Source organism: Nelumbo lutea, chromosome 1, assembly GCF_056320005.1.
Source record: "Nelumbo lutea isolate HS-2025 chromosome 1, American lotus-T2T, whole genome shotgun sequence".
Lineage (NCBI taxonomy): Eukaryota > Viridiplantae > Streptophyta > Magnoliopsida > Proteales > Nelumbonaceae > Nelumbo > Nelumbo lutea.
The window spans coordinates 209,953,753-209,980,781 of NC_142684.1; the positions used below are offsets into that span (position 1 = coordinate 209,953,753).

Consider the following 27,029-nt stretch of genomic DNA (forward strand, 5'->3'; position numbering starts at 1 on the left):
AAAATCACAGTGTTGAAAAAATAACAAATAATTTAAATAAAATTGAATAACAAAATTTACAATAATTTTAAAAAATGCTACAAAATTATTGAGTATACAAAAAAAAAATATCTTCATCAATTATTGAGTTTACAGAAATAAAACTGAATCATCAATTATTTAGCCAATCTTTGAAGTAGATGCACATATTCAGACTTTCATCGTTCATGCAACTTTTCTTGTCTTCCAATACCCTAGTACCTACACTAAAACAAGACTCCGATGAAATTGCAGATACCAGAGGGGTTAGTAAATCATGTGACATGGCGGCAAAGGATTGGATAATTTTTGTCATGTGCACTCCACCAAGTTAAAATATCAAAATCATTCATTCCTTATGAGTTGAAGGAATTACTTAAAATTGTATATATATATATTTGCTTGTAAATAAAAATTAAGTTCATCAAATGGATTTGTTGATGAGGTGGCAGCATATTTATGTCTCATACTTTGTAAAGACCAAACTCTATCTTTTAACTATTGGAACTAGTTGTTTCAGAAATGAAAATGCACTTGTACACTTCATAGATTTTTTATGCCCTACCATATGAGATTCATATAAGCTATATGATTCAAATAATAAAATATTAATTTATTCCTTTTATTTTTCAATTTCAATATTCATATTTTCACAATATGATTCAAGTAAAATATCTACACCATCTTTCATAATCATAAGATCAAATATTGCAACTAAACAATAAAGATGAGAAATGTTCTCCCAGTATTTTTTAAATTTATTTTTTCCATTATTTCAATAATACTTTTAATTTGTGAAAATTTTCTATATTTTGCAAAACATTCACTAATCATGAATAATTGGTTAACTAAAAGACAGCGGGTTGGCTAATAAACACCCGGGAATTCCTTAATTGCATCATAAAAACTGTGTAAAAAATCTCTTATACAAATTTCCATTTCCCAATCTTCCTAAAAAATAATATATTGTGGCACTTTTGCATTATCAAAATCAATAGAAAATTGTTTGTAGGAAATCCAACTTTTTAACATAAAATAGGTAAAATTCCATCTATGTTGAACATATAACATAAAATGTTTAGATTTTAAACCATAATTATGACATAAATATTTAAATTCTTGTTTTATTTCTCCAAAACTTTTAACATATATAGTACAATTTTTTGGGCCTAGTGCCACTTTGGTCCCCGGACTTTAAAATGTAACAATTCAATACCTAAACTTTTAAAACATGACAATCCAGTACCTGTCATTAACTAGTTGTTAACCAACCGTTAAGAGGCATTTGAAAAAGACATAAATGCCCTTCGAATGTCATCTTATTTTCTTTATCAACAATCCAAACATGGCAAAAAATTAATAGTCTCAAATCCTTGCCTTTTCTATTCAATAAAGTTGGGGTCACATTTGAGTGGGCATTCTGGTGACCCCAACTTTCTTGAACAGAAGAGGCAAGGATTTGAGACTATTAATTGTTTGTCAATGTTTGGATGGTTGATAAAGAAAATTAGATGATACTTGAAGGGCATTTATGTATTTTTCAAATGCCACTTAACGACTGATTAACAACTAGTTAATGACAGGTATTGGATTGTCACGTTTTAAAAGTTTGGGTACTATCACATTTTAAAGTTTGGGGACCAAAGTGGCACTAGGCCCAAAGTATAGGGTATTAATCGAGAATTTTCCCAAAAAAGTTTGTTGTCAATTCCATAAGCATGTAAAGTATTTTAAATATTTGCAGCAGTAGTTGGGCTAGTATGTGGCCGTTCAAGCTTAGTAAAACTTAAAATTATTTTTTGTAAAAGCCAATTTTTACCAATAAAATGAACGGTAACACAAGTATAACTTATATTAAATTTAGAGGTCCAAATATCAGAAATAATTGCAACTCTGGAATTAAGATTTTATAAGATATAAATTAAATTTTGTTTATATGAATAAAAAATTTTCAGAGCATATGCTCTAAGAACATTTCTAGAAGTTTTTTTTTTTTTTAATTGAGGATTTACAAAACTACGTAAAATTTTTTTAAGTTTATTATCCTCAATTAATAAAAACGTTTGTTCAACCTGTACAATATATTTTGCCCACTCTTGACTCACTTTTTCTTGTAAATATTTAAAAGTACCAAAACCCTTTCAATTTGTGTTTGAGAATTTTCTTTTCCATCTTCTTCTTGTTTCTCATGGGTGAGCAAATGTTTGCCCAAGTGGCTAGTACCACCATTGATATAACTAAAGTCGCTCCTACATTTTTGACAAACAACTTTTTTTTCCCTTCCCCTCAACCTCTTCTATTTTAAATAATTTTCAATTCGGGCTAGTCAATTTAGTTTCCTTCTTTTTCATAACCCCAACAATAGTACCGATACTTGGAGTGGGAACTTTATCAATTTTAGTAGCATCCATATCAATGCTAACGTTATCATCTTATGACTAAATATCATCAGCATTGAATATGCTGGGGAATTGGTTTCGGGAGGAACCACCTTTTTTTTATTAAAAAAATATAAAATTAATTTAATTACACTCACTCGAATTACTGATTCAGAATCTTAACTTGATTTCAATGGCTGAAGCCTTAAAACTTCTCAAATTGCTAACTTGAGATACATGAGCAAGCCTTTTTGTTGAATTTTGAAAACAAGTTAAGACTTGAGAATTGGAGAGTAGAGAGAGTAATGAGAGTATTAAAGTGTATGCGAGTCCGAGAGAGAGAGTATGAAAAGAGAATTGTCAAATTGGTGTGATGAGAATGATGGAGAATTGAGCTATTTATAAGAATTAAAAATAATTCAATTGCCAAAATACCTTAAAAACTAACAATTTTTTAATTGTTGGGAGGAGTATTTTGGTCATTATAAAGTCATCTATCACTTTATCCCCCCTATACTGGCTATCCATTGTAAAGTCATTTATCACTTTATTTTGCTCATCGTACTCATTGTATTTTAGTTGTATAATCCTTCATTTATCACCTTCATCCCTTACGTGCACTTGACATAGACACTAAAATCTATGTCCCCCCCTTTCACTTGACCCTGGATTCAAATTCCCCACCCCAAATCCCGATGGGGCTAAAAATCCTAACCCCATTTTTATCCCACGCCTGACTGCCCATCCTAATAATTTTTACTTGTATATTTATTAATTTATTTCTTTAAAACCTATTTATAATTATTATATATATATATATATATATATAATATGTTATATAATATAGTGAGAATGGGATTGAGGTTGGGGTGGACAAATACTGTTCCCGCCACATCCCAAACCCGAGTTTTGGGTTTTCCTCGAACCCGCCCAGAACCCCGATAAGTGGTCAAAAAACACACCCTGGTACGGTCAAATTGCCAACTGACCTTCGTATATTACGAAGATACCCAACTTTAAGATTGCTTTCTTCTAATCACGGTAAAGGGTAAAAATGTTAAAACATGGAGAATTATATAGACTTGGGCTTTCAAAAAGTAGGTCCAGAACTCGAAACTAGTATCTTAAAAGGGAGGGAATATTACGATGGTACAATGTAGACAATGTCCCATCCCATCCTCCACGTTGACCTAACTTCTTTCTTTATAAAAATAAAATATAAATCAGGGGGACATATTCGTCAAATTAAAAATTTCAGGGTCAAACATTGAAAAAAGAATTCAAGGGTCAAAATATTCAAGAAAAACCGAGGAGGGAAAAAGCGTAGATTCGATGACTTGGACAGACCACGTGTCGAGAAAATCCTAACTAGCCGATGACATGGACACCTTCTTACAAAATCTCAGCCTGAAAGTAACGCCAGATGTGACCGTCATAGTAGACGAAGAGAAAAGGAGAAGACAAAAGAGTGTCTCTCTCTCTTCTCTCTCTCCTTCTCCCCCAAATGCAGTCTACTCTTGTACAGTAAGTCTTCTCTCTATACTCTAGTTTCTTCACCGCACCTCCCCGAAGAAAAGAATTTATGATTAAAGAATTAAGCAAAAAACAGGCAAATCTCTCTCGCTCTCTGTTCTTATTTGTTTTCTTGCCGCGAAACCGGTCGGTGATCTCTGAAGGAACCTGCAAAACCAGGAATCCAGTCAAATGTGATGGGAGGCGGTTTCTCCCGGCTCTTCCCGTGCTTGAAACCGGCCAACCAAAACCACCAACCGGATTTGGTATTCACGGCCACTGAGCCTTTGGATGAAACCCTAGGCCATTCCTTCTGCTACGTCCGTTCCTCCGCTCGCTTCATCTCCCCGTCCCACTCCGACCGCATCTCCCCCTCTCAGTCTCTCCGGTTCTCTCCTTCTCACGAACCCGCCCTGAAAACCAGGTCCAGTTTGCCCGAAACCGCTTTCAAGGCTATTTCCGGCGCTTCGGTCAGTGCTAATACTTCAACTCCCAGGACTGTCATCCAGCATGACGTTATTTACGATGATGCCACTGAATGCGCTGGTGTTCCTAAGTCGAGTGTCGTCAATGGCTTCGAGAGCACCTCGTCTTTCAGTGCTCTGCCGCTGCAGCCAATTCCACGCGCCGGCGATGCGCCGGGTCCGATTGAGCGGGGATTCTTCATGTCGGGACCGATCGAGCGGGGTGCGCTATCCGGGCCGCTCGATGTGAATACCGCTTCTGATGGGGGAAGAGTTCCTTTTTCGGCCCCGCTTGGTGGTTTTTACGTAAAAAAGAAGAGGAAGAAAGGGATTTCTGGAATTCGGAAGGCGTTTTACCGAGGTTTCTCCGAGAAGAAGCGGCCCTGGGTTGTACCGGTTCTTAATTTCGTCGGCCGGAAAGAAGGTCTGACTGGATATGGAGGTGAAGCGGAAGCAAAAAATGAGAGCAACGTTCAGTGGGCCCATGGAAAAGCCGGGGAGGATCGGGTTCACGTCGTCGTGTCTGAAGAACACGGTTGGCTCTTCGTCGGCATTTATGATGGTTTCAATGGCCCAGATGCACCGGAATTCTTGATGAGTAATCTCTATCGTGCTGTTTATAATGAGCTCGAGGGATTGTTTTGGGATGCTGAGAAAGATTCGTCAGTAGTTATTGAGCAAGAAAGTGCGAATTGTAATTTAGGGAATGTAGTTGGTGCTGAAGGAAATGACTCGTTTCAGGAGAACTCTACCTTAGACTTAGAGCCAGCAAAGGATGAAGGAGTAGTTAAGAAGAAATGTGCCGAAGGGACGGAAAAGGATGAGGAAATGTGTCCGAAGAACTGCGACGACGGGATGACGAAGGATGAAGAAGTGAGTCAGGAGAAATGTGGCGAAGCAGTACCCAGGGATGAGGAAGTGTTGGAGTCTGACAGAGATTTGAATAGTTCATCTTTGAATAGCGGGTCAGTGAAGAGAGTAACATTTCAATTAGAGCAGACTGTATTAAGAAGGAAGCCTCTTTGGGAGTTTCTTGCAGAAGCTGAGGCAGATGATGGACTCGATCTTTCAGGTTCAGATCGGTTTGCTTTCTCTGTTGATGATGCCCTTCGTGTTAGTAATGTTGGATCTTCAGTGAGGATACGATCACTGCTATTGTCAAAACTGAAATACGGATTTTCCAAGAACAAGGAGGGTCATAGCAAGAAGTTGTTCCCATGGAAATATGATTGGGAGGATAAAGAGAAAACTGAATCTGAAAACAAAGTCGAGGATAGATCCTCTCGGAGCTTTAGGAAACGTAGGGTGGGGCCAATAGATCATGAGTTGGTCTTAAGGGCTCTTTCTCGGGCTCTTGAAATTACTGAATTTGCATACTTGGAAATGACAGACAAGGTTCTTGATGGGAATCCAGAGCTAGCACTGATGGGCTCCTGTTTGTTGGTTGTGCTAATGAGAGATGAGGATGTGTATGTGATGAATGTGGGTGATAGTCGTGCTATTGTTGCTCAATATCAACCTCAAGAAATCAATTCTAGTATGGAGCCAAAGGCACACGGGAATGGGGTAGTAGAAATGGAGGGTATTGTTGAAGAGATCAGTGCCACTGGTAGCACGGGAAATAAGGTGGGCAACGTAACACCTGAGCCTCCTCCTCAAGAAATGAGGTTGATTGCGCTGCAGCTCTCCACTGATCACAGTACAAGCATTGAAGAAGTAAGATTTAAACTAAGTTTAATGTCCATTCTTATTTTTGTGCTTGGACATTATTCACCGACTGAATTATACACAAATCAACCATTTAATAACTAAGTTGACTCTGATATGCTCGCCTTTTGCAGAATCATGACTAACAGCCTGCCTGATTTTAGTCCAGTCAGCCATCGAAGGCTGTCTAGGCAAGGAACTATTCCCTGGGAATATGTGATCAGTACCTACGCTAAATTAAACTACATATTTACTTAGTTTTTCTGGTTCATACCTAAGATGATCTTTTGTTTGGTAGAGACCTAATTTTTTCCATGTAGAGATGATGATGAAGAAGTTTTAGGAGGGTTTCAAGACAATCTACATTGTCCAAATTTATCTTCCTTTTTTTTGTTAATATACAAATTTATCTTCCCCTTGGACTTAAGTGACTGGACACCATCATTTTTTTTAATTAGTTAAATGGTGCATCACTGGCTCATGCTAGCATTGCAGTATGTGTTGACACACAACTTTTAGTCTCAATATTTTACACTACCTTGATAAAAAAAAGACTGTACTACAGTTAAACCAAATTCTGCCGCGAATAATGTAATCATATGTTATCCCTTGCATAGGAACATTGAATTGCCTTCTCTGTACCTTGAAAATGCCCAAACTCTTGGAATATATATGCAATTTCTAGATTTTTATCGTACTTAATTTTCTTAACTGGCTTGTTTCTCCTTGGTTATATATCTGTGTTTATGCAGTACTCATGTTGAAGACTAAATCGGAAAGAGACCATTCCCTTTATTGTTGAACTTTCAAGAATTTCTTAGAATACTAGGTCCTCCCTTGTTAAAACATCTAGGGTTTGATTTTGAGTGAGAATATCATAACTTTTCCTACAGATCTTTCACTAGGTTTTCTTTGCTTTTTTTTTTTTTTTTTTTTTTTTAAGATTTGAATTGCAATCTGGTGCTATTCATCTGTAAGGGGACATTGCTTGGTGCATTGATAGTCTTGTGCTGAAAAGCATGAAAATGCAGGTTCCAGTCCGAGAGTGTCCACTTTGTGCTGAAAAACGCCAAAGCTTAGGTCTCTATCCACTCCACCCCTCTGTACCTGTTTTAATTTACCAATAAAACGCTTCTTGTGTGATAGCAGGATTCTAATATTTGCCTATGCAAATCCACCAATTAAATTATAATATTGCTGGAAAGCTTTGTTGACATTGTTAAAATGTATTGGAATTGGTATCTCTGTTATGCCAAGAATTGACACCATCTTTTGTGGTTTTTCCTTTCCCTGGTTTTTTGTGGATGTACATCAACTGAGAGATCCAAAAGGTTTGTTTGTCATTGTTTGATTGATGTATGTTAACTTCTGCAGGAAGTCCTAAGAATCAAGGCAGAACACCCAGATGACAACCAATGTATTGTCAATGATAGAGTGAAGGGTCGTCTTAAGGTCACTCGAGCATTTGGGGCTGGATTTCTTAAACAGGTTCACTCATTTAGTATTATTATTGTTTAGTTGCTCAGTTTTTCTTCTTCATTTCAAGATTCAGGCAGAAAGATCAAAAGGGGAAATGGGAAAATTGATGCACCATCATAGTGGTGTTGTATTTCATGATCAAAATGATGCAACCTAAATGGTGTTGTATTTCATGTTAATATAAAGGCATGTTCTGTCAATAACTTGCTTGATTTTACTGATGCCATTTTTATTCAGAGGAAATCTAATTTTTGAGCCAGATGGATAGGAAACATAGTCTGCTTACTGAGCCACTCTGAATATATGATGGCATGCAGAATCTTTGAGACAACCGATTCTATTTGGGCTGGGGTATCTAGATTGGTCAAAATTTGTCTGATTAAATGGTCCTAAATATCTATTTCTTTTCCTCCACACCATCCACCATGTTTTGCCAGAAATTTTGAATAATAGCCTAGATGTTTGGTTAGGGTTATATGAAATCACCTCAACATGTCACATATGAGCCTGAAAAAGCCATGCATGGACTATCATTGCAGCATTGGATGGAGATCTTAATTGTTATCAAGTTATTCACAGTTTTTTTTTTTTTTGATTTTACCATCAGTTTTTCCTTTGATACTTTTATTATAACTATATGCTACTGCAGCCAAAATGGAATAATGCATTGCTGGAAGTGTTCCGGAATGAGTACATTGGTACTGCTCCATACATATCATGTTCGCCTTCTCTTCGTCACCATAAGCTTGGACCTAGTGATCAATTCTTAGTCCTCTCATCTGATGGTCTATACCAGTACTTAACCAATCGGGAAGTGGTTTCTCATGTTGAGAGTTTCATGGAGAAGTTTCCAGATGGGGATCCTGCACAACATTTAATTGAGGAGCTCCTATTCCGTGCAGCCAAGAAAGCTGGTAAGACATTCTTTTTTTTTTTTTTTTGATCAGCAAGAATTTTTTTGATTAGTAACAGAGAAAATCAGTTACAATAGTTAAAGGTTGCAGAGAAGCATTAATCTAATCTGCAACCACTTGCAATCAGCTACAATTCTGCCCAGTACAATGAAGATCTATTTGCCCCTTGTTTTGCTAGGGTATCCGCCATTCCGTTTGCATTCCGTTTGACCCAACCAAACTGAGAGTTGGTCCTCCTTGCAAGTATGCTAATTTCTCTAAAGATAAATTTGAGCTTCCAAGGTACTGATGTGATGTTTTTAGCCCAAGAAATGACTTGTAGTGAGTCTCCTTCTATTTCTAAGTCTATTGTTCCTATCTTCTCAGCCATCTTTAGACCTTGAAGTAGGGCTAGAGATTCAGCCTGTATTGAGTCACCAATGCCTATTGGTCCTGAGAAGAGTGCTATCACCACACCCAGATGATTTCTAAACACACCCCCTATGCCTGCCCTTCCTGGGTTGCCAAAAGAACTCCCATCAAAGTTTAGTTTTAGTTTGTTCAGTGCTGGTGGCTTCCATTCCACACTCACAGTTACTTTGGGTGCATCTGTTTGTGCTACTTCAGCCCACCTTCTTAGAATCTCATTAATGGAGTAATTTTTGAATAGCTCCATGGTCTTCACCCAATGTACAGTTCTGATTTTTATGGCTTCAATAACTTCCTCCTTTGATTTACTTTTTCCAAAAAAAATTCTTAGGTTTCTTTCCTCCCATATAGTTCATACTGTAGCTGCTCTTGCTGCCTTCTATAAGCACTTTCCTCTTTTCTTCTGTTGTCTTAGGAAGGAGGGGCTGAAAAGACTTACTACGTCCTGTGGGGGAGCCCATTTGCATCCAAAGAGAGAACAAACAACATTCCAAATACCAGAAACAAAATAGCAGGATAAAAGTAAGTGGGTTGGGGTTTCACCACAATCCATACAAAGGACACACACATGAGGAGAGAGGCAATTGTTTGGCCTCCTTTTCTGTAGCACATCACAAGTGTTTACCTTCCCTAGGAACACTTCCCAAGTCCCAACAGAAAGCTTGTACTTTTGGAGGGGTTGGTTTATACTAGAATTTTCTCACTGGGAAGTTCACCCTCATAGGATTAGTGTGAGTGAGCAAACCAAAGAAAGATGCACAGGAAAATAAACCATCAGGAGTTTGGACCAAACTCTACTATCAGCTATAGATTGGTGACATTGGTCCAAGTAGACCCTCTCAAGTGTTGAGATCAAAAGTACTAGAGACTCACATTCATTTTCCCTCAACCCTCTTCTGAATCCAAAATCCCAAGAGATACCCAAATCTGAAAGCAAACCAAACCTAGCAACAAGTTTGTTTTATGGTTCGATAAGGAGTAGAGGTCCGGGAATTTACTCTTAATTGTTGCCCTCTTTTATCTTTTGTTGTCATAAATCTATATTTCCTAATGTGTTAAATTTGAGGATGAAATTTGGATTTGATCAATTAATTTTTAATCCACAAAGCTTTTCTGTTATCATGCAATATCTGTTAACTGTTGATCCAAACATGATTTGGATTCTCAATATCAGATAGGATTACTTATGTTTGCAATGTGTTCTTGAAGATCCACTGTCTAATGGTTATTTAGTAGGCACCAATAGCAACTAGAAAACATTTGTCCACATGAAAATATGTATTTTTTATAGGAATGCATGTTTTACCATACTGGGATGCCTTTTTTTTTGATGAAACATATGAAGTAGAAAGAGCAATTGATCTGGAAACATGGTGAATACAGAGGTAGAGGTGAGCAAGATTTTGGGTTTGTCTTTCTTAGGAGGAGAGGATTTTGCAAGAAAAGCCTATGGGAAGTTGGAAGAGAAGTCTAAGAGGTAGCTGAGGGACAAAGGAAAGGATAAATTGTCTCCTAGAGCGTGTGGTGATTTGGTAGTTTGTGATGACAATCAAGAGGGGGTGGGATCCTATGGACTTAAAAGGTTTAGGTACAAAGAAGGGGTGGTAAGTCGGCAGCAGAAAGATTTTTTGACAAGAATGTAGTGCTGGGGTTTGTTGATAAATCAATGAGCCAAAGGTTCTTCAAAAGTTGGTTGCCTAATGCAGTAAGATGGTTTAGAACTCAAAAGAATAACAGGATGGTTCAGGTGTTGATGATTTTCACCAGGTTGGGGGGCTTATTTGGGGTTGGTTTCATCAAGAAGGTTAAGAAAACGAAGAAACTGAATAAGAAAAGTAAAGAAGTTCATTTGTAAGTAAAGGGGCCTTGGGACAATAAGTGCATAGAGCTGTAAAACAGGCCATGCTGGGTCAGCACGACACGGCCTGCGGGCTGGGCCAGCACGACACGGCGATATTTTGGGGGTTGGCATGGCCAACGGCCTAAGCCCGCATGGGCCCGTGCTGTGCCATGCCTTACCACAGGCTAGGCTGGTTCGTGGATTGGGCCAAAGCTATTTATTTAAAAAAATTGAAAAAAATCTTAAAGTTTTTATTTTATATGAATTATGATGTATGCAATTGTTTATATATACAATAATTAGATAAAATAGTATCATAAAATTGAAAACAATTGTTTATTTTATTAATATATTATATACTATATATTATTATATACTTATAATTTATATATTATGTATAATATATATAACTATAGTAATAAAATATATATAATATATATAAATATATATGGTGCCGCCGGCCCGCGGACTTGAAACCCCAAGCTTGGCACGACCTATACAATCGTGTCATGCCTGGCACAACCTAACCATTGTGCTAGGCTTGGGCCGGGCCGGCTCAAAATTGTGCCGAGCCGCGGGCAGCATGACCCGATTTACGGTGATTTGATTTTGATGAGTTCACATGGTCACAACACTTCTTGTGATACTCCAATAAGTCACAAACATGCTAATAATTAAATTAAAACCAAATTACTTTGTGACCCTCCAATAAGTCACAAACATTTTATTCGATCAATAATTGGAATTCATTAGATTAAAAGAATTTTAGTTAGAGCACTCTAGAGAGAGATAAACAAGCTTAACTCTCTCCAGGAAGATAATAAAAAAGAAGAAGTTACAGAACAGCCCAAAACATTTGATCCCTTACCCTCTACTTCGCCAAAGCATTAGCAAATACATTTGCTATTCTCTTGACTCACTGAAACTTGATTTCCAGTCCTCTAGTTAGCCATTTAATCTCCCTCCTCTTGTTAGCAAATTTCCAAAGTCCACTACCTTCTTGTAAACTTAAGATCAGTTTTGAGTCCCCCTCAATGGCTAACTTTTGTATATTCAGTTCCTTAGACTTCCTTATACCCTCCAGTACTGCATAGACCTTAGCTTTAAGAGAGTCTCCAACCGCAATGGGACCTGAATACAAAGCGAGCACCTTCCCATCCTCATCTCTGAAAACCCTCCTACACCTGATGGACCTGGATTTTCCCTCACTAAACATGCTAATAGTAAAATTTGAAACCAAATTGCTTTGTGAGTGCATGCCTAGGTGATTTAGTTTCAGTTAGTCCACATGGTCAGAACACTTTTTTGCAACCCTCCAATAAAACATAGATATTCTACCAATCAAATGAAAGACGAAATTACCCAGTAAGTGCATGCTTGTTGTTGCTACCCTAAGTGATATATGAATTACCCACTATCATATGATAAATGGAGACTACCTCTAGGATCGACTACCTTGGAATATCAAGAAATATGAATGTAGTTGTGGAGCAATGAATTCACATAGTCATAACATTGTGGCTTCTAAGAAACCTAGAAATACTTTAAGTCAAAGGATAAACCAAATCACCCAGTGAATGCATGCCTGGGTGATTTGGTTTTCATGAGTTCTCATAGTCTCAACAATTTCTTGCAACCATCCAATAAAACAGACATGCTACTATCAATCAAATGAAAAACCAAATAACCTAGTGAAGGCACGTCTACTATTACTACACCAAATGATAAAAGAACAGCCCACTATCATATAAAATAGAGGCTATCTCTGGGATGTACTACCTAACTGTGACAATCAAGTAATACCAAGGTAGCTTAACATGTAGAGTGATGCCTAGGCGATAAGGTACTCATGGAGAGTTGCCTCACTTAGTCACTAAGATATTTTTTTTGCACGGTGCTCTTGGATACTTTATTCTTAATTTTCTGAGATTGTAATAATAAAACAAAACATTATTAAACTAAATTGTTCAGTTTGAGTTAAAATACTAGTTTTTTATTGTTTTTCTTATTTGTTAGGGTTCAATCAAGTTGTATATTATCTTGAACCCTCAAAGACTTCAAAACCTGAGCTAATAAGCATGGAAGAACTCAAAATTTTGTCCAATCAATTAACACATACAGATTTTCTTCTTCATCATTTCTTTGCTTCTTTGCTTTTCTTTTCCTAGGATAAAAGTAGAGGCTCCGTCCCTCTATGTTCTGAAGTTTCTCTTCTTTCTTCCATTTTGTTTTCATGAATATGTTGATTTTCTATATTTTAAATGAAATTTATACTTTTTTTTATGAAGATTATAGACAATTAATTGTGAAAGATGGTTGCTGCTTTCTATGGAAGTATGCATGGTTTATATTCAAAACAATCCCATTGCCTTGGCAACGCCTAGGTGCCCACCTAGGTGACTAGGCAACAAGACACCCCCTTATTGCCCAGCCTCACCTTGGTGCCTTGAAAACTATGCTTATAGATAATCAAAGGCAGAAATTTTGTACACAACAAATATGGGTAAGTTCAACTCACAAAGGCGGAAGTGTACAGAAAGCTTGACAAGGTCAAGAGATAGGGATGGAAGTCAAGGCTAAAATGATTGAAAGAAGGCAACAAGAATACCGGGTATTTTGAGTTTCATACTGTAGGAAATGAATGAACTTCCTAGTCAAGATCATTCTGAGAGAGGAAGTTGTGGAGGATCCATAGCCCAGAGGTATCTTAAAGGACAATTGGGCCATATATCATCTCTATATTTGACTAGGAGAAAGTAATTCCAACGCTGAGTGATTTATTTATCAATTCCCTACAAGAGGAAGCTTGTCCAACAAAATAAAATAAAGGAAATAAACAATTGGATATATTACAAAGAGTGGTCCCTTGATTGACAAGAACAAACCCTGAGTCTGGATTTGACTTCATCAAGGATGATGATGGGGTTTCCTATGAATTCTACAAAAAATGGGTTTATCAGTGAAAGTGTGAAACATGGATATTGTTGGTTGAGTTCACAAGAAAGGTTGTGCTTGTAAATTAAAAGGCCATCGTTTTATCAGTATTGTTGCGGTAACAAATTACTGCCCAAGGATGTTGCTGTCACTTGCAATTAAGATGTTGAGTTGCTTGCTAATTCCTTTAGCTTATCATTCTAAGGGACAGGTTTTGGTTTAGGTAGTGGAGATGGATCTATCTCCCCCTTAAAGGTTTCTTTTATGGGTAACGGGCAAGAGGATCTATCTCCCCCTTAATCTTACCTTGGTGGTGGCCTCTTCTTGGCTTTTGAAATTCATTAATTATTCCCATAGAGGGTAACATTTTATTTCTAGATCTCAAGGAGGAAATCAGAAACTTGAAGGATTTCTACATTGTTATAGATAAGTTTCTGTTCCAAGTATTAATACAATGAAAGGCAATTAAGTAGGCATTACTGTGTGAGGGGCATAATGAGGAAATACACTGATTTGCTGGGTGGTATGTCAGAGGAGCAGTCCCTAATAGTCCCTTGAGGGTGCAACCCAAAATAATTATCTTTTTGGTGCCATGTTGAGAAACTTTGCATAGAATTGGCAACTTGTAAAAGAATTATATTTGTACTAGATGCCAAACCAGTGATTTAAAAGGCGCGCCTAGGCGCAAAGGAAAGGTGCATTTAGGGTATGCGCCTCGCCTAGGTCCTAGGGGCAGCCCTTTCAAAAGGTGCATGCTTGGTGCGCCTAGGCGTGCGCTTGATACGCCTTATGCTTCAGTCCTGGCGTGCACCTTTTAAAAATTTCACGTTTTGTTTTCTTTTTTTGAACCTAGCGGCTGGGTCGGGGGCTTTGCTCCACCAAATCTCCGAGAACCCCATATTTGCTAATGTTGTTCATTCATTCGTCCTAATAAAATATCTTTTTAAAAAGCAATTAAATTTATAAATGATTAGTTTTTTGTATGAGAACTAAGAATTTAAGACCCTAACATAGACTTGTTTGGGCTTGCCTTGAGGGGCATGGCACAAAGGCGGCTCGTAGAATTAGGAATGTAATATGTTTTACATCACATTAGGTACTTGAAGTATTGCAATTGAGGAAAAAAGAGATTGTGGGTTTTACATGCTTGACAATGTTTTATATGTTTGATTTTATTTTAAATTTTTTATTTCAATACTCTTTACATGTTATGTTTATGTATTTTAATTTGGATAATAGGTTTTTTTAAAACATTTATTTTAAAATTTAATTTTATATTTCTTTTATTAATATTATGTTTAATAAATTTTATTTTTTGCATTTTATAAATTTTGACATTTTTTTTTGTATTTTTGCACCTTTCAAAAAGGTGCACGCCTCGCCTTGCACCTCGGGCGCAAATTGGCCCCTGTGCCTTGCACTTTTAAAACATTGTACCAGACACCCTTTCTCAAATCAATCGAATTTGGTTATTTCATGAATTAGTTTTTTTTTTTATCAATAACTATGGATTGAATTAATATTAAAATAATGAGAAAATTACAGGGCAAGGGGGCTAAACAATCTTAGCTCCCAAGAACAACCGTTAAACATCAAAAGAACAAAAATTACAAGACAACCCAAAAAATAGAATGTTTGTTCGCCCCTTGTCTAGCTAGGCCATCTGCCAAAGAGTTCACACTTCTTTTTACCCATTTGTATTGGATTTCCATGTCCTTGGTCAACCACTTGAATTTCCTCTTTTCATTACTGTAATTCCAAAGTCTAAGACTATCCTCTTTCAGCCAGTTTACCACCACTTCAGAATCTCCTTCTATGATAAGCTTGTTAATATGCATATCCTTGATTCTTTGTACCCCTTCAAGAGCTACAAGAGTCTCAGCTCTCAAAGAATCTTCCACCCCAATTGGTCCAGAATACATAGTTAACAGCTTCCCTTGTTCATCTCTTATTACTTCTCTTATTCCGGATGGCCTTGGATTGCCCAAGCTACTGCCATCAAAGTTTAGCTTAACAAAGTCATGGGGTGGGGGGGATCCAACAAACATTTGAGGCCTTCCTCATTGGAACAAGTTCTGCTATCTCCTTCCACTTTCTTTGCAGCTCATCAACTGAGAATTCTGTGAACAGAGCCAAGGTTTTCAGCCAATGTATAACTCTAATGTGGATGACCTCCAGCATTGCTTCCAAACTTCTCTCCTTATTTGTAAATATTCGTGAATTTCTCTCCTCCCAAATAGTCCAACAAATTGCAGCCCTCATACACCCCCACATAAACTTGGCCCTTTCTGTTGGTCGAAATGGCATAAATGTGAATAGGATTTGCACATTCGAACGGGGGGTCCACTTGCACCCAAACAAGGTACACCACTCTCAAATGATGTTACTGAACCGACAGGAGATTAGTTAGTGATATCCAGACTCACCATCAGCTTTGCAGAGGACACACCAGTGAGGACAAAAACAACTATTGGGTCTTTTCTTTGAAGTAAATCTGCTGTGTTTACTCTTTCCAGAAAGGTTTCCCAACAGAAACTCCCAACCTTAGGAGGTATAGGATGACACCACACCTCTTTAATAGGGAAAGACAAGCCAGAAGAAGAAGAATGTGTGAGAGCACTAAAGAAAGAGGCACAAGTGAAAGACCTAGAGGGGGTGAGAGTCCAAATTCTACTATCTGCCTTTGTTGGATGTAGGAACATCCCTTCAAGAATGGATAACAGTGATGAGATACCATCAAGCTCTGTGTCCCTGATATCTCTTCGCAGGCCCAAGTTCTAGCCGACCCCAGAAATAGAATTAGAAGGAACAATGAATGAAGACACCAGTTCATTTTTAAAAGTGGAAAGGGCAAAAAGGCTTGGGAATTGGTCTTTTAGGGTGGAGTCCCCAATCCAAACATGTTCCCAAAAATTAATGAGATTGCTTGAGTGCAAGTCATATCTGATCCATGGAGAAAACAAAGGTAGAATAGCTTGAATAGCTTTCCAAGGAGATGCTCTTGTACTCCTTGCCAGACTCCCAAAATCCCATCCATTTGCTGCAACCCCATGAATACTTTCCACTATCTTCACCCAGAGTTTATCCTTCTCCAATGAGAACCTCCAAAGCCATTTCCCCATAAGAGCCAAGTTCCTATTCCTTATGTTCCCGATACCCAAACCTCCCTCCCTTTTACTCCTACAAACCATTTCCCACCCCACCCTATGGTCATTCTTCTCCTCCCTCGGCTCCTAGAGAAAGTCTCTCATTAGTTTTTCTAATCTACTAGCCACCTTTGTCGGAATCTTGAAGATTGACAGAAAGTAAACAGGATGGTTATCTAAAGTAGACCTGATTAGAGTAGTTCTCCCTCCAAGAGACAAATAATTTTTCTTCCAAGTTGCTAATTTCTTTTCAAACCTCTCCACAACCAGAACCCAAAACTCACCTTTCTGAGGGTTATCACCCAATGGCAAACCGAGGTAATTAAGGGGCCATTTTGCTATTGCACATTCTAAGATGTCTACAGCCTCAGAGATCTCCCCCTCGCCCATATTTACCCCAACTATACAACTCTTCTCAAAATTCACCTTAAGGTTTGACATTTGCTCAAAAAGTCGTATAGTGAGCTTCAAATTTCTAATCCTGTTAGGGTCCCCTGCTTCACAAAAGAGTATGGTGTCATCTGCAAATTGCAAATGTGCGAGTGGCACAAGCTGCCTCCCAACTCTCCAACCTCTGATTAAGCCTTTGGAATCTGCTCTATAAATTAGTCTCCCCAAAACTTCAGCTACCAAAGTAGATAAAAAGGCAGGGGGGGTCTCCTTGCCTAATCCCTCTCAAGGCTGGGAAGAATCGACCACTGTCCCATTTACCAGTATGGAGTAATGGCAGTTCCTGATACAACCCAAGACCCATCTGCACCAATTATCCCCAAAACCAAAATTGGTCATCACCTCCATCAAGAAAGACCAATCCACCAAATCATAAGCCTTTTCCAAATCCAGTTTACAAATCACCCCTTTTTCTTGGATCTCTTAAACTCCTCCAAGCTCTCATTTGCTATCAAAATCTGATCTGTTATCTGTCTCCCCTTCACAAAAGCTCCTTGATTATCTGCTATAATTGTTGGGAGCACTTTCCTTATTCTGATGGACAGCACCTTGGTGATAATCTTATAAAGGCTGTTGACTAGGCTGATCGGCCTGAAATCCTTTGGTGACATGAATTCCTCTTCTTAGGAACCAGTGCAATAAAAGTGGAGTTCAGCCTTGGGTTGATCACCCCTCTAGGGTGGAATTCATCAAACACAGTCCACAAATCTTCCTTTAATATCTCTCAATAATCTTCATAAAAAGCCATCGTAAAACCATCTAGGCCCGGTGCCTTTGATCTATCCATAGAGAACACTGCCTCCCTTATCTCTTCCACTTCAAATTTCCTTTCCAACCAATCCCTATCCTCTATCTGCAAAGTTGGCCATTCTATACCCTCAATCCACACCCTACTATTTAGGGGTTTTCTAAAGATAGACCTAAAGTGATTTGCAAAAGTCCTTTCTATTTCTCTTTGGTTGAATATTGTAACCCCTTCAATCTCCAAACTTGATACAAAATTCCTTCTTCTTCTTCCACTTGCCACCACATGAAAAAATTTGGTATTCCTATCCCCCTCCTTCAGCCATTTACACCTTGATTTTTGTCTCCAACTTATTTCCTCCTGAAGAAGATAATCCTCTAACTGTTTACGCAATTTCCATCTTAGCTCTTTATCTTCTTTTGTAAGACAACCCCTTTCTTCCTTGCCATCTAGGTCCTCAATTTGTGCAATCACTATTTGCTTTCTTTCCTCTAATCTCCCAAACTCTAACATATTCCATTCCTTGATTTTGCCTTTCAGATACTGGAGCTTTTTATGAAACCTCATTCCACTCCATTTCACCGTTGGATTGCTTTCTCCCACCGACTTTTCAGCTTCCTTACTAACCTGCCTCCTATGTTCATTCTTACCCTCCACCTGTAGGCCCCTAGTAATCCAACCCTCCATGTCAGCATCGTCTTCTACCTTGGGTCTTTGTCCCCAAAGCTCTGCCTCCACCTCTGAAACTAACAATACTTTAAACCATGCACCTTCAGCAAGAACCTCTATTGTTCTTGGGAGCGATTCTGGTTTCACCTCGACCATCCTAACCACAGCGGCACGAAAATCTTGCAGTTGGATTTCCTCCATTTCTCAGCCCTGCAGCTTCACAATATTTCCCAGATTTGCTTCACTCCAGGGATGGAAGGGAAGACCTACCAATTTGAGCAGGAAACTTCCGCAGACATGTTCCATCTCATTACACAACGGTTTCCAGTTTTGAATCTGAATCAAACCTTCTTCACATTCAAAAGATGTAAATCCCCTGATTTTTTCATCGTCAATTCTCAACACTGCCTTCCTGTCTGAGAACGGTTTCAGAGCAACCTCGGGCTCCAGCTTCAAGTTGTGCACCACTGACTTTAGGACCTTGCTTCAATCTTGTATTGCCTTGCTCGCTGAGATCACCATTCTCCGCTCCCAATCTTCTTTCTCACCCTCAAACCACAGCTTCACCCCTGTATTAGAGCTTGAAATAAGTTCACCATCACTGCATGAGCTCTTCTTCAACGGCTGCTCCAGGCTTTTAATGGGTGCTGAACTTCGTTCTTGCTCCAACACCACATCGACAGAGACAAGAAACTGCTGCAACCCCTCCGCAAAGGCCATCCAACCTTGTTTCTTCTTCCCTTCCGGTAGGCAAAGCAATTGTCTTCTTGCGTCGTAATATTCTGTGACCATGATGAACCAGCCTTTACCATTGCATCTCAGTTCCACTTCGTACCTCTTCTTTCTCAGTTCGAAAACATTTTTCCATCCTATTGTCCTCACCGATTGTATAACACCATCAATAAAGCCCTTGAACCATGCCACTGCTTCCTCAAACAATAGTATCGTGGCCTTCCTATCCTCCCTAATTTTTAACAGGTTCTTTCCTCTGGCCCGCCCTTTCTCAAATAAAAATTTCTTCACTTCAATAATCAGTTCAGACTTCCATCTACTCACCAAATGAAAAACTTCTCCGCTTCGGCTTCCCGTGAGTTCATGAATTAGTTTTGGTAATCCAAAAAATTCTCAGTTTATTGTTTTATCCAGTCATGTTAGAACCAGACCTTGCATAAAACTGGGCAGCTTACTGGACTACAGTTTTACCAGCCTAAGCGGTTTTTGGATTGCTCTGCCCATTAAAACCATTAAAAAAAACTGGAACATGGAAAGCTCATTGGGTCACTGGTTCAACCATCCAGTCTGATCTGAATTTGACAACCTTGATTTCATCCATGTTCTCAATGATAACACAGTTTGAAGCTAGAAAAAATCAAGAGATTTTTTTTGGAAGGTTGCAGAATGGTTAAACGCCAGTTTGTAAACTTGAAGCTTATAGACTGCATCACTTCCCATGACAATCCTTCTTTCTCTAAATAAAAGAAGCCAAATTTGAAAGTGACCTATCCTTTTCTACTTTTATTTAGTCCTAGATAATGAGCATAGGGCAAAGTTTCGGCATGAATTTGTAAATGAGGTTTCTGTGTCTCTATGAATTGTCTATGTCCATACAGTTTCATGAATTTGGTATTTTGTCCCTGTCCTATGGTTTAAGCTATTGGAACCGCAAATTCCATGTAATAATATTAGGGATAGTACAGTTATTGGTTTCATAGCCCTAATTAAACACATTACAACCATCTTCTTGAACAGTTTTAGGATGATAAAAGAGTTGTCTCTAGAATATGATGGTACTTTCTTTTCCAAGCACTTTCAGGGTGTTATCATTGTACTTGGAGCATTTGTATGGCGACAAGCTTTCTCCTTTGTAACTTGTAGGGGTTGTCCCCCTGCTTTGTACATCTCCCCTTATTCCCCCCCTTTTTCTTAATAAGTTCTGGTTAAATTTTCTCAAAAAGTTTATGGGAAGACTCAACACCATGAGATCCTTTAAAGGAGAAAAGTAGTTGTCAAGGTTGTGTTATGGGGCCGAGCGTAGGATCTCGTCACGGGTCGGTCCACGGGGAGAACCTCTAGTTTCCCCTTGCCCCTCCCTTTGCGTGCATACCCTATTGTGGTGACCTAAGGAGTGATTTGTCCAAGAGATCACCCTAACTCTCCTTTACTCTTCTCTTTGATTGAAATTTTGGATGCTTTACTCTCTAATTGCAGTTCCTTAAATAGGAGATTACAAGAGGTGAGAGTCCTCCTTGCAGGAAGACTCCTTGTTGAATTTGACTGCTTATAGATAAGACTCCTAACTTGGGAAGGATGAGGCTTCCCTAAGATAAATCAAACTCCTACTACTCTTCTAATAGATAAAGTAAGAAACAGATAAGAACAGATAAGAGAAACTGGTAAGGATAAGATAAGCTGTTGCCCATGTGGGCCCCTCATCACTGCTGCTGCCGGTGGCAGTGGGGCCGAAATACCTCGCTCATCAGCGATTGAAATGTGGATGGAGCATTGGTGAGATCGAACGACATAACAAGAAATTCAAAGTGACATTATGCGTTCGGAAAGCTGTTTTCTCCACATCCTCGAGGGCCATCTAGACCTGAAAATATCCCGATCTGAGATCTAGCTTTGAGAATTACTGGGCTCCGTGGAGCTCATCCAGCAACTCATCTACCACGGAAATCGGGAATTTGTCCTTGACGGTTCTGTTGTCGAGTTCTCTGTAATCCACACAAAACCTCCAAGTACTGTCTTGCTTCGGTACCAATAAAACCGACGAAGAGAAGGGGGAGCGGCTAGGGTGGATGATCCCTTGTTTCATCATGTCTGCACATTGCTTCTCTATCTCGTCCTTCTACAGGTGTGGGTAGCGATATGACCGGACGACGATCGGTTCTGAACCTGTTATCAGAGGAATCCGATGGTCACACGATCAGGCAGGTGGAAGTTCCTTGGGTTCTTGAAATATTTCTGAGAAGTCGGTGAGGAGTCTTTCCATATCTGTTGTGTGCATAGTTTCGCCTTGGAGTGTATGCACTTGCAATTTCTTTGCCTTTACTCTGGTTCCCTGCCAAGTAACTTGTTTTCCATTAAGGTGGAATGACATTGTTAGGGCACTGAAATCCCATAGGATAGGGCCTAGAGTAATCAACCACTTAACCCCAAGTACCATATCAAACTCGTCCAAGGGTAGCACAAACAAATCAGCAGAGAAGGGTTCGGATCCGACTTGTATTTGGATGTTCTTACAGATTCCAGGGCTGTGAACCCTCTCTCCATTTGCGACGGTTACCTGTAGTTGCGGTCTGCTTTCCACTGGTAGTTTCAGTTGAAGGGAAGCTTGCTCACTTACAAAGTTGTGTGTGCTTCCTGAGTCTACAAGGATACGTACTAGTTTCCCTGCCACCTGTGCTCGTAGTTGCATAGTTTGAGAGGTCTTTATCCCAGTGATGGCGTGGAGGGAGATCTCGGGTTCTAGTGCTGCGGGTTCGTCCTCGTCTTCCTCCAGTTCGTCTACCAGGAGGCAAAATAGCCTCTTGCATCTGTGCCCCGCTGAATACAACTCATCGCAGTTGAAGCATTGCCCTCTTGCCCGGCGATCTGCTATCACGACTATGGATAAGTGTTTGATGGGAGGTGCCGTCATGTTGCTTCTTGTGCTAGGTGCCGGTCTGGGAATGATACCTGTGTGAAGCTTTTGTTCCCTGCTGGTTGCCGAAGAAGGGGCCACCCCGGTTGGCTTCGGGGGTGTCCATGGTGTCGCTGATCATCCCATGCTGAAGGATACCTGTGTGAAGCTTATGTTTGAAAGCGCGAGCTAGGTTCATGGTGGTGACCAGGTTGGGAGGATGCTGCATCTCCACATCTACCCTCAGGGGTTCAGCTAATCCAGCGAACATATCCACTTGCTGATCTGGGTGTACCGAGGCTGCTCTGGCGAGAAGGGTCTGAAATTGGCGCTGGTATTCAGCCACGGTGCCTGTTTGCTTGAGGTTGATTAACTTACCTAGCGGGTTGCTTGTCAATGGGGGCTCGAACCTGAGGAGGCAGTAGAACTTGAATTGGTCCCAGTTGAGCCTTGGTTCCTCATACTCCACTCGGTAGAACCAGAGTTGTGCTTCCTCCGTTAGATGGAACGCGGCCAGACTGACCTTATCTCTTTCCTCCGTACGCTGATTGCAAAAAGAATTGTTCACAACGGTATAGCCATCCAAGTGGATCTCCGTTGTCACTGTACGAAGGGAACTCCAGCCTACTATACCTGGGCATGACTGCTGCTGCTGGGGCGACGATCTGTTGTTTGCCGGATGATTCCGCCAAATCTGGTCAGTGGCTGTTGGTGGTTGCCATCCCTTTGGGGCTCCTCTCCCTGTTGGAGAAATACGACTCTAGCAAGCGACAAAGCTCTCGGACATCATCCTTGACTTCTTGTACTTCTGCGTGGTTCTCCACGAGCTGGTGCTCCAATTCGTGGACCCTGGATGACAGCTGCTCCAGATCGCCCATGACGTTCGGCTCTGATACCAAAACGTTATGGGCCTGGGCGTAGGATCTCGTCATGGGTCGGTCCACGGGGAGAACCTCTTGTTTCCCCTTGCCCCTCCCTTTGCGTGCAGACCCTATTGTGGTGGCCTAAGGGGTGATTTGTCCAAGAGATCACCCTAACTCTCCTTTACTCTTCTCTTTGATTGAAATTTTGGATGTTTTACTCTCTAATCACAGCTCCTTAAATAAGAGATTACAAGAGGTGAGAGTCCTCCTTGCAGGAAGACTCCTTGTTGAATTCGACTGCTTATAGATAAGACTCCTAACTTGGGAAGGATAAGGCTTCCCTAAGATAAATCAAACTCCTACTACTCTTCTAATAGATAAAGTAAGAAACAGATAAGAACAGATAAGAGAAACTGGTAAGGATAAGATAAGCTGCTGCTGGCTAAGGATAAGATAAGCTGCTGCCCACGTGGGCCTCTCATCACTTCTGCTGCCGGCGGCGGTATGTCTTCCCCACGAACGCATCCACAACAGGTTGTCTTCTACATCTGCATTAGCAAACTGGATGCAGATAGAGTTTATCATATGCTGTTCTCTTTGATTATGGGGTTACATGGGCCATTTTGGTAAAACTTTTGTCTGCCTTCGACTTGGCTTTGTTCTTTGAGGCCTCGTTGACAGGCTCATCTAATGGTATTTGGGCTCTTTCAGTAAATGGGTATAAATCATATGAAAATGCTCCCTTTTGCAAGCTTTCAGTATATTAAAGAAAAGGGTTGTTTGACAAACTGTCCCTCCTTTTCTTTTTGTTTTCCTTCTTTCTTGGACCATTAATATAAAGGTGGCTTATATTCTTTTCTTTTCTTACTTAATAGTGAAAGTAGAAGAAATTTCTAGTAGTTTTTCAAAGCATCAACTAGGCCATGCATGACTAGTTGATTGGCAAGCCAGTTAAGGACATATCAACTGCATCATTCACTAGTCAGTTGATACCCATGGTGCGGTCAACTGAGACAATTAAGTGTTGACTAGGTTTACTAACAAAAAACTAGTCAACTTGTTAATACACATAATCATGCACCTACTCATTATAAAGTTTTTCTTCTATGCCTATTTCTAAGCATTTAAGATAGTGCTCTTATATGCCTTATATTTTACATGAACCTGGTTTGGTTTCATGCTTTGTGATGATAACACAGGACTTGACATCAATTTTCTTATCAAAAGATAATGACACAGGACTTGGCAGAGAATATTAAATAGGAATAAGACGTAAAGTAAGACAGAATAAAGTTCTTTTAGGTCTTTTATGTTAAATTTAGCATATGTTTTTTGTACAACTAGTTAGCACCTAACACCAACTAGTTGACACATTGCATAGGAGAGCCTATGACAACTATTCGTAACCTTGGCACATTGAAAACATTGATCCTAAATTCCCAATATGAATGTAAAATGCTGAAAGCTTGTCCCGACTCTAGTGTTTTGTAAGTGAGAAAGTGCAACTAAGGTGCAAGGTGGGCGGGCATGTGCATAAATGTGGCCATGAAATTATATTTGATAAAAGAATATGAAAATATGAAAATATAAATGCTGAAGTAATAAAGAATTTTAAAAAGCATATTGAATGAAGGATGAAATGCAAAATTAAGCTTTATGGACAAAATTAAAACAGTGTATACGACATGTAAATTTAGTACTAATAGGAGTATAAATCAGGATACACTTAGGATTGGAGGCCAAGAGATATTTCAATGTGACCATTTTCGATGACCTTCGAAGGAGTTGGGCAGCAGTGGTCTCCACCTCATCCAAGAAAAATAGAACACAAGCAAGTTGGTTACCTTCTGTGGAAAGAGTTGTAAGGTTGAACTTTGATGGGAGCAGTCAAGGCAATCCAGGACCTTCAGGTATAGGAGGGATCTTGAGGAGTAAGGATGGCAACATTCTGTCCTTATTCTTAGGTCCAGTGGGTTATGGGGACTCTACAAGGGCTGAGATATTAGTTGTGGTACAAGGACTATAGATTTCCAACCAACGTGGAGTGACTAATTTGATAGTTGAAGGAGACTCTAAGGTGATAGTGGGATGGATGTCGGACCCAGAAACTGTTGTTTGGGGATATTGGAACATCATTAAAAAAGTCAATTGGCTTATGAGAACCATGCCAGTTAGCTTTCAGTGGGTTAGTAGATCGGCAAATGCTTTGGCAGATTCTTTAGCTAAACAAGGGGCTTCAAGGGATTCTCTGTTTTTGGCTATTTTGTAACTGTAATTTGAAAAGATTTGGGTTTGGAACCACCTTTAAGGGGAGGTAACACCTCGTGCCTCCTCTTAGGGTGCTTCATGCTTGTACTATTTCTATCTCTGTTTAATAAAATACCATTCACTCAAAAAAAGGTCATCCATAGGAACCTAGGAGTAGCCCCAATAGGTGATAAGATGAGAGAAAGTAGACTTAGATGGTTTGGTCACGTGCAAAGAAGACCATTGACAGCACCAGTTAGAAGATTTGTTACAAGTTGAAGGGGCTAGAAGGGATAGACCAAAAAGGACATGGGTAGAAGTAGTAAGAAACAATTTAAGCACAAATAACTTAAAAGTGGATATGAATTTAAATAAAACGGATTGGCAAAGCAGGATCCATGTAGCCGACCCCATAATATTGGGATAAGGAATGGATGGTGATGATGATATTAACTGTAGGTTAGAGTATCATTATTTAACATGGGTAAGGTTAATTCATCAAAATATAGCAACAAGCGAGATATGTCGCACATCTCATAAGATTGTGTCAAGATTATTAATATTAGGCCAATTTTAGATCCATAAAGAATGGAGAAGGATCCATGTTCAATAATGTATGTATAGGTGGTAGTTTTTACAGCAGATTTTCCATGCCCTTGCCAGCAAGGGCATTTAATCAAAATTTCAGAGTAATCTATACTTCTATAGGTATCATTTTACTTGTTATAAATCTTTCAGTAGAGTATGAAGATGCTATATGGATTATATCTCCATTCTTTTAAAATCTAGTATACGCTGACCTATTTTTGAGACTGACATGCATTGGTTGCAGGCTTGGATTTTCATGAGCTATTGGACATTCCACAAGGAGACCGCAGAAAGTATCATGATGATGTTACTGTTATGGTGATATCACTAGAAGGAAGAATTTGGAAGTCATCAGGAAAATACCTATGAAACATCTTCGCAAATGGCTACCCCTCTATTCATGACTTTTAATACAAATTACTTCAGCAACTCAATTGGTTTCTCTCTCAAGACCAATGTAATGTAACCAAGGGGAGTCTATCATTCAAGCTAGCAAGTTCTGTTTATTGACCCATTTTTCATGGTCCAAGAAGGATTTGTTTATCTGGTACTTGCTGGGCATGGTATCAAGTATGGGGGGGAAGAGAGAACCAACAAGCATGATCGGCACTGATGTTAGATTTTCATTGAGGCTGCTGCTTTCTCAAACAGATGCAAAATTGGGTTCAATATGAACCAACCGGAATTTGATATTGGATTGTCAGGAAGAGCTTTTTTGGGGAAAGGGTTGGTTTTTCTGTTGCGCATCGGTGGGGGCTCTGTGAATCATTTGTCCTTCACTTTTTTTTCTTTCCACATATTTTTCCTATGTATTCTTTTCCTCTTCCAGAGGAAAATGTTGGGGGGAAGGTTTTTGCCAATCTTTAACATTTCAAACAATGAGCATATGTAATCTCTTTGGTGGTGTTGCACCACACCGGTTTATAAAGAAAAAGAAAATCCAAGATTCTTCTACAATTGATCTTCTAATCCAAAAAATGAAAGGTTGAAATAGTCCATGTAGTTTAGGAACTATCTTCTATCAGGAGCCTTATGTGGAAATGCT

At 39.3% G+C, this 27,029-nt stretch overlaps 1 protein-coding gene across 1 annotated transcript; it reads left to right on the plus strand.

Annotated features, from left to right (window-relative positions):
- The first annotated feature begins 3,821 nt into the window (after positions 1–3,821).
- Positions 3,822–26,941, plus strand: LOC148880748 (protein phosphatase 2C 29-like). Its single transcript, XM_088962756.1, has 4 exons — positions 3,822–6,088; positions 7,454–7,567; positions 8,208–8,472; positions 26,229–26,941. Exons 1-4 carry the CDS (start codon positions 4,106–4,108, stop codon positions 26,351–26,353), a joined length of 2,487 nt encoding a protein of 828 aa, XP_088818882.1. The 5' UTR covers positions 3,822–4,105; the 3' UTR covers positions 26,354–26,941.
- The last annotated feature ends 88 nt before the right edge of the window (positions 26,942–27,029 follow it).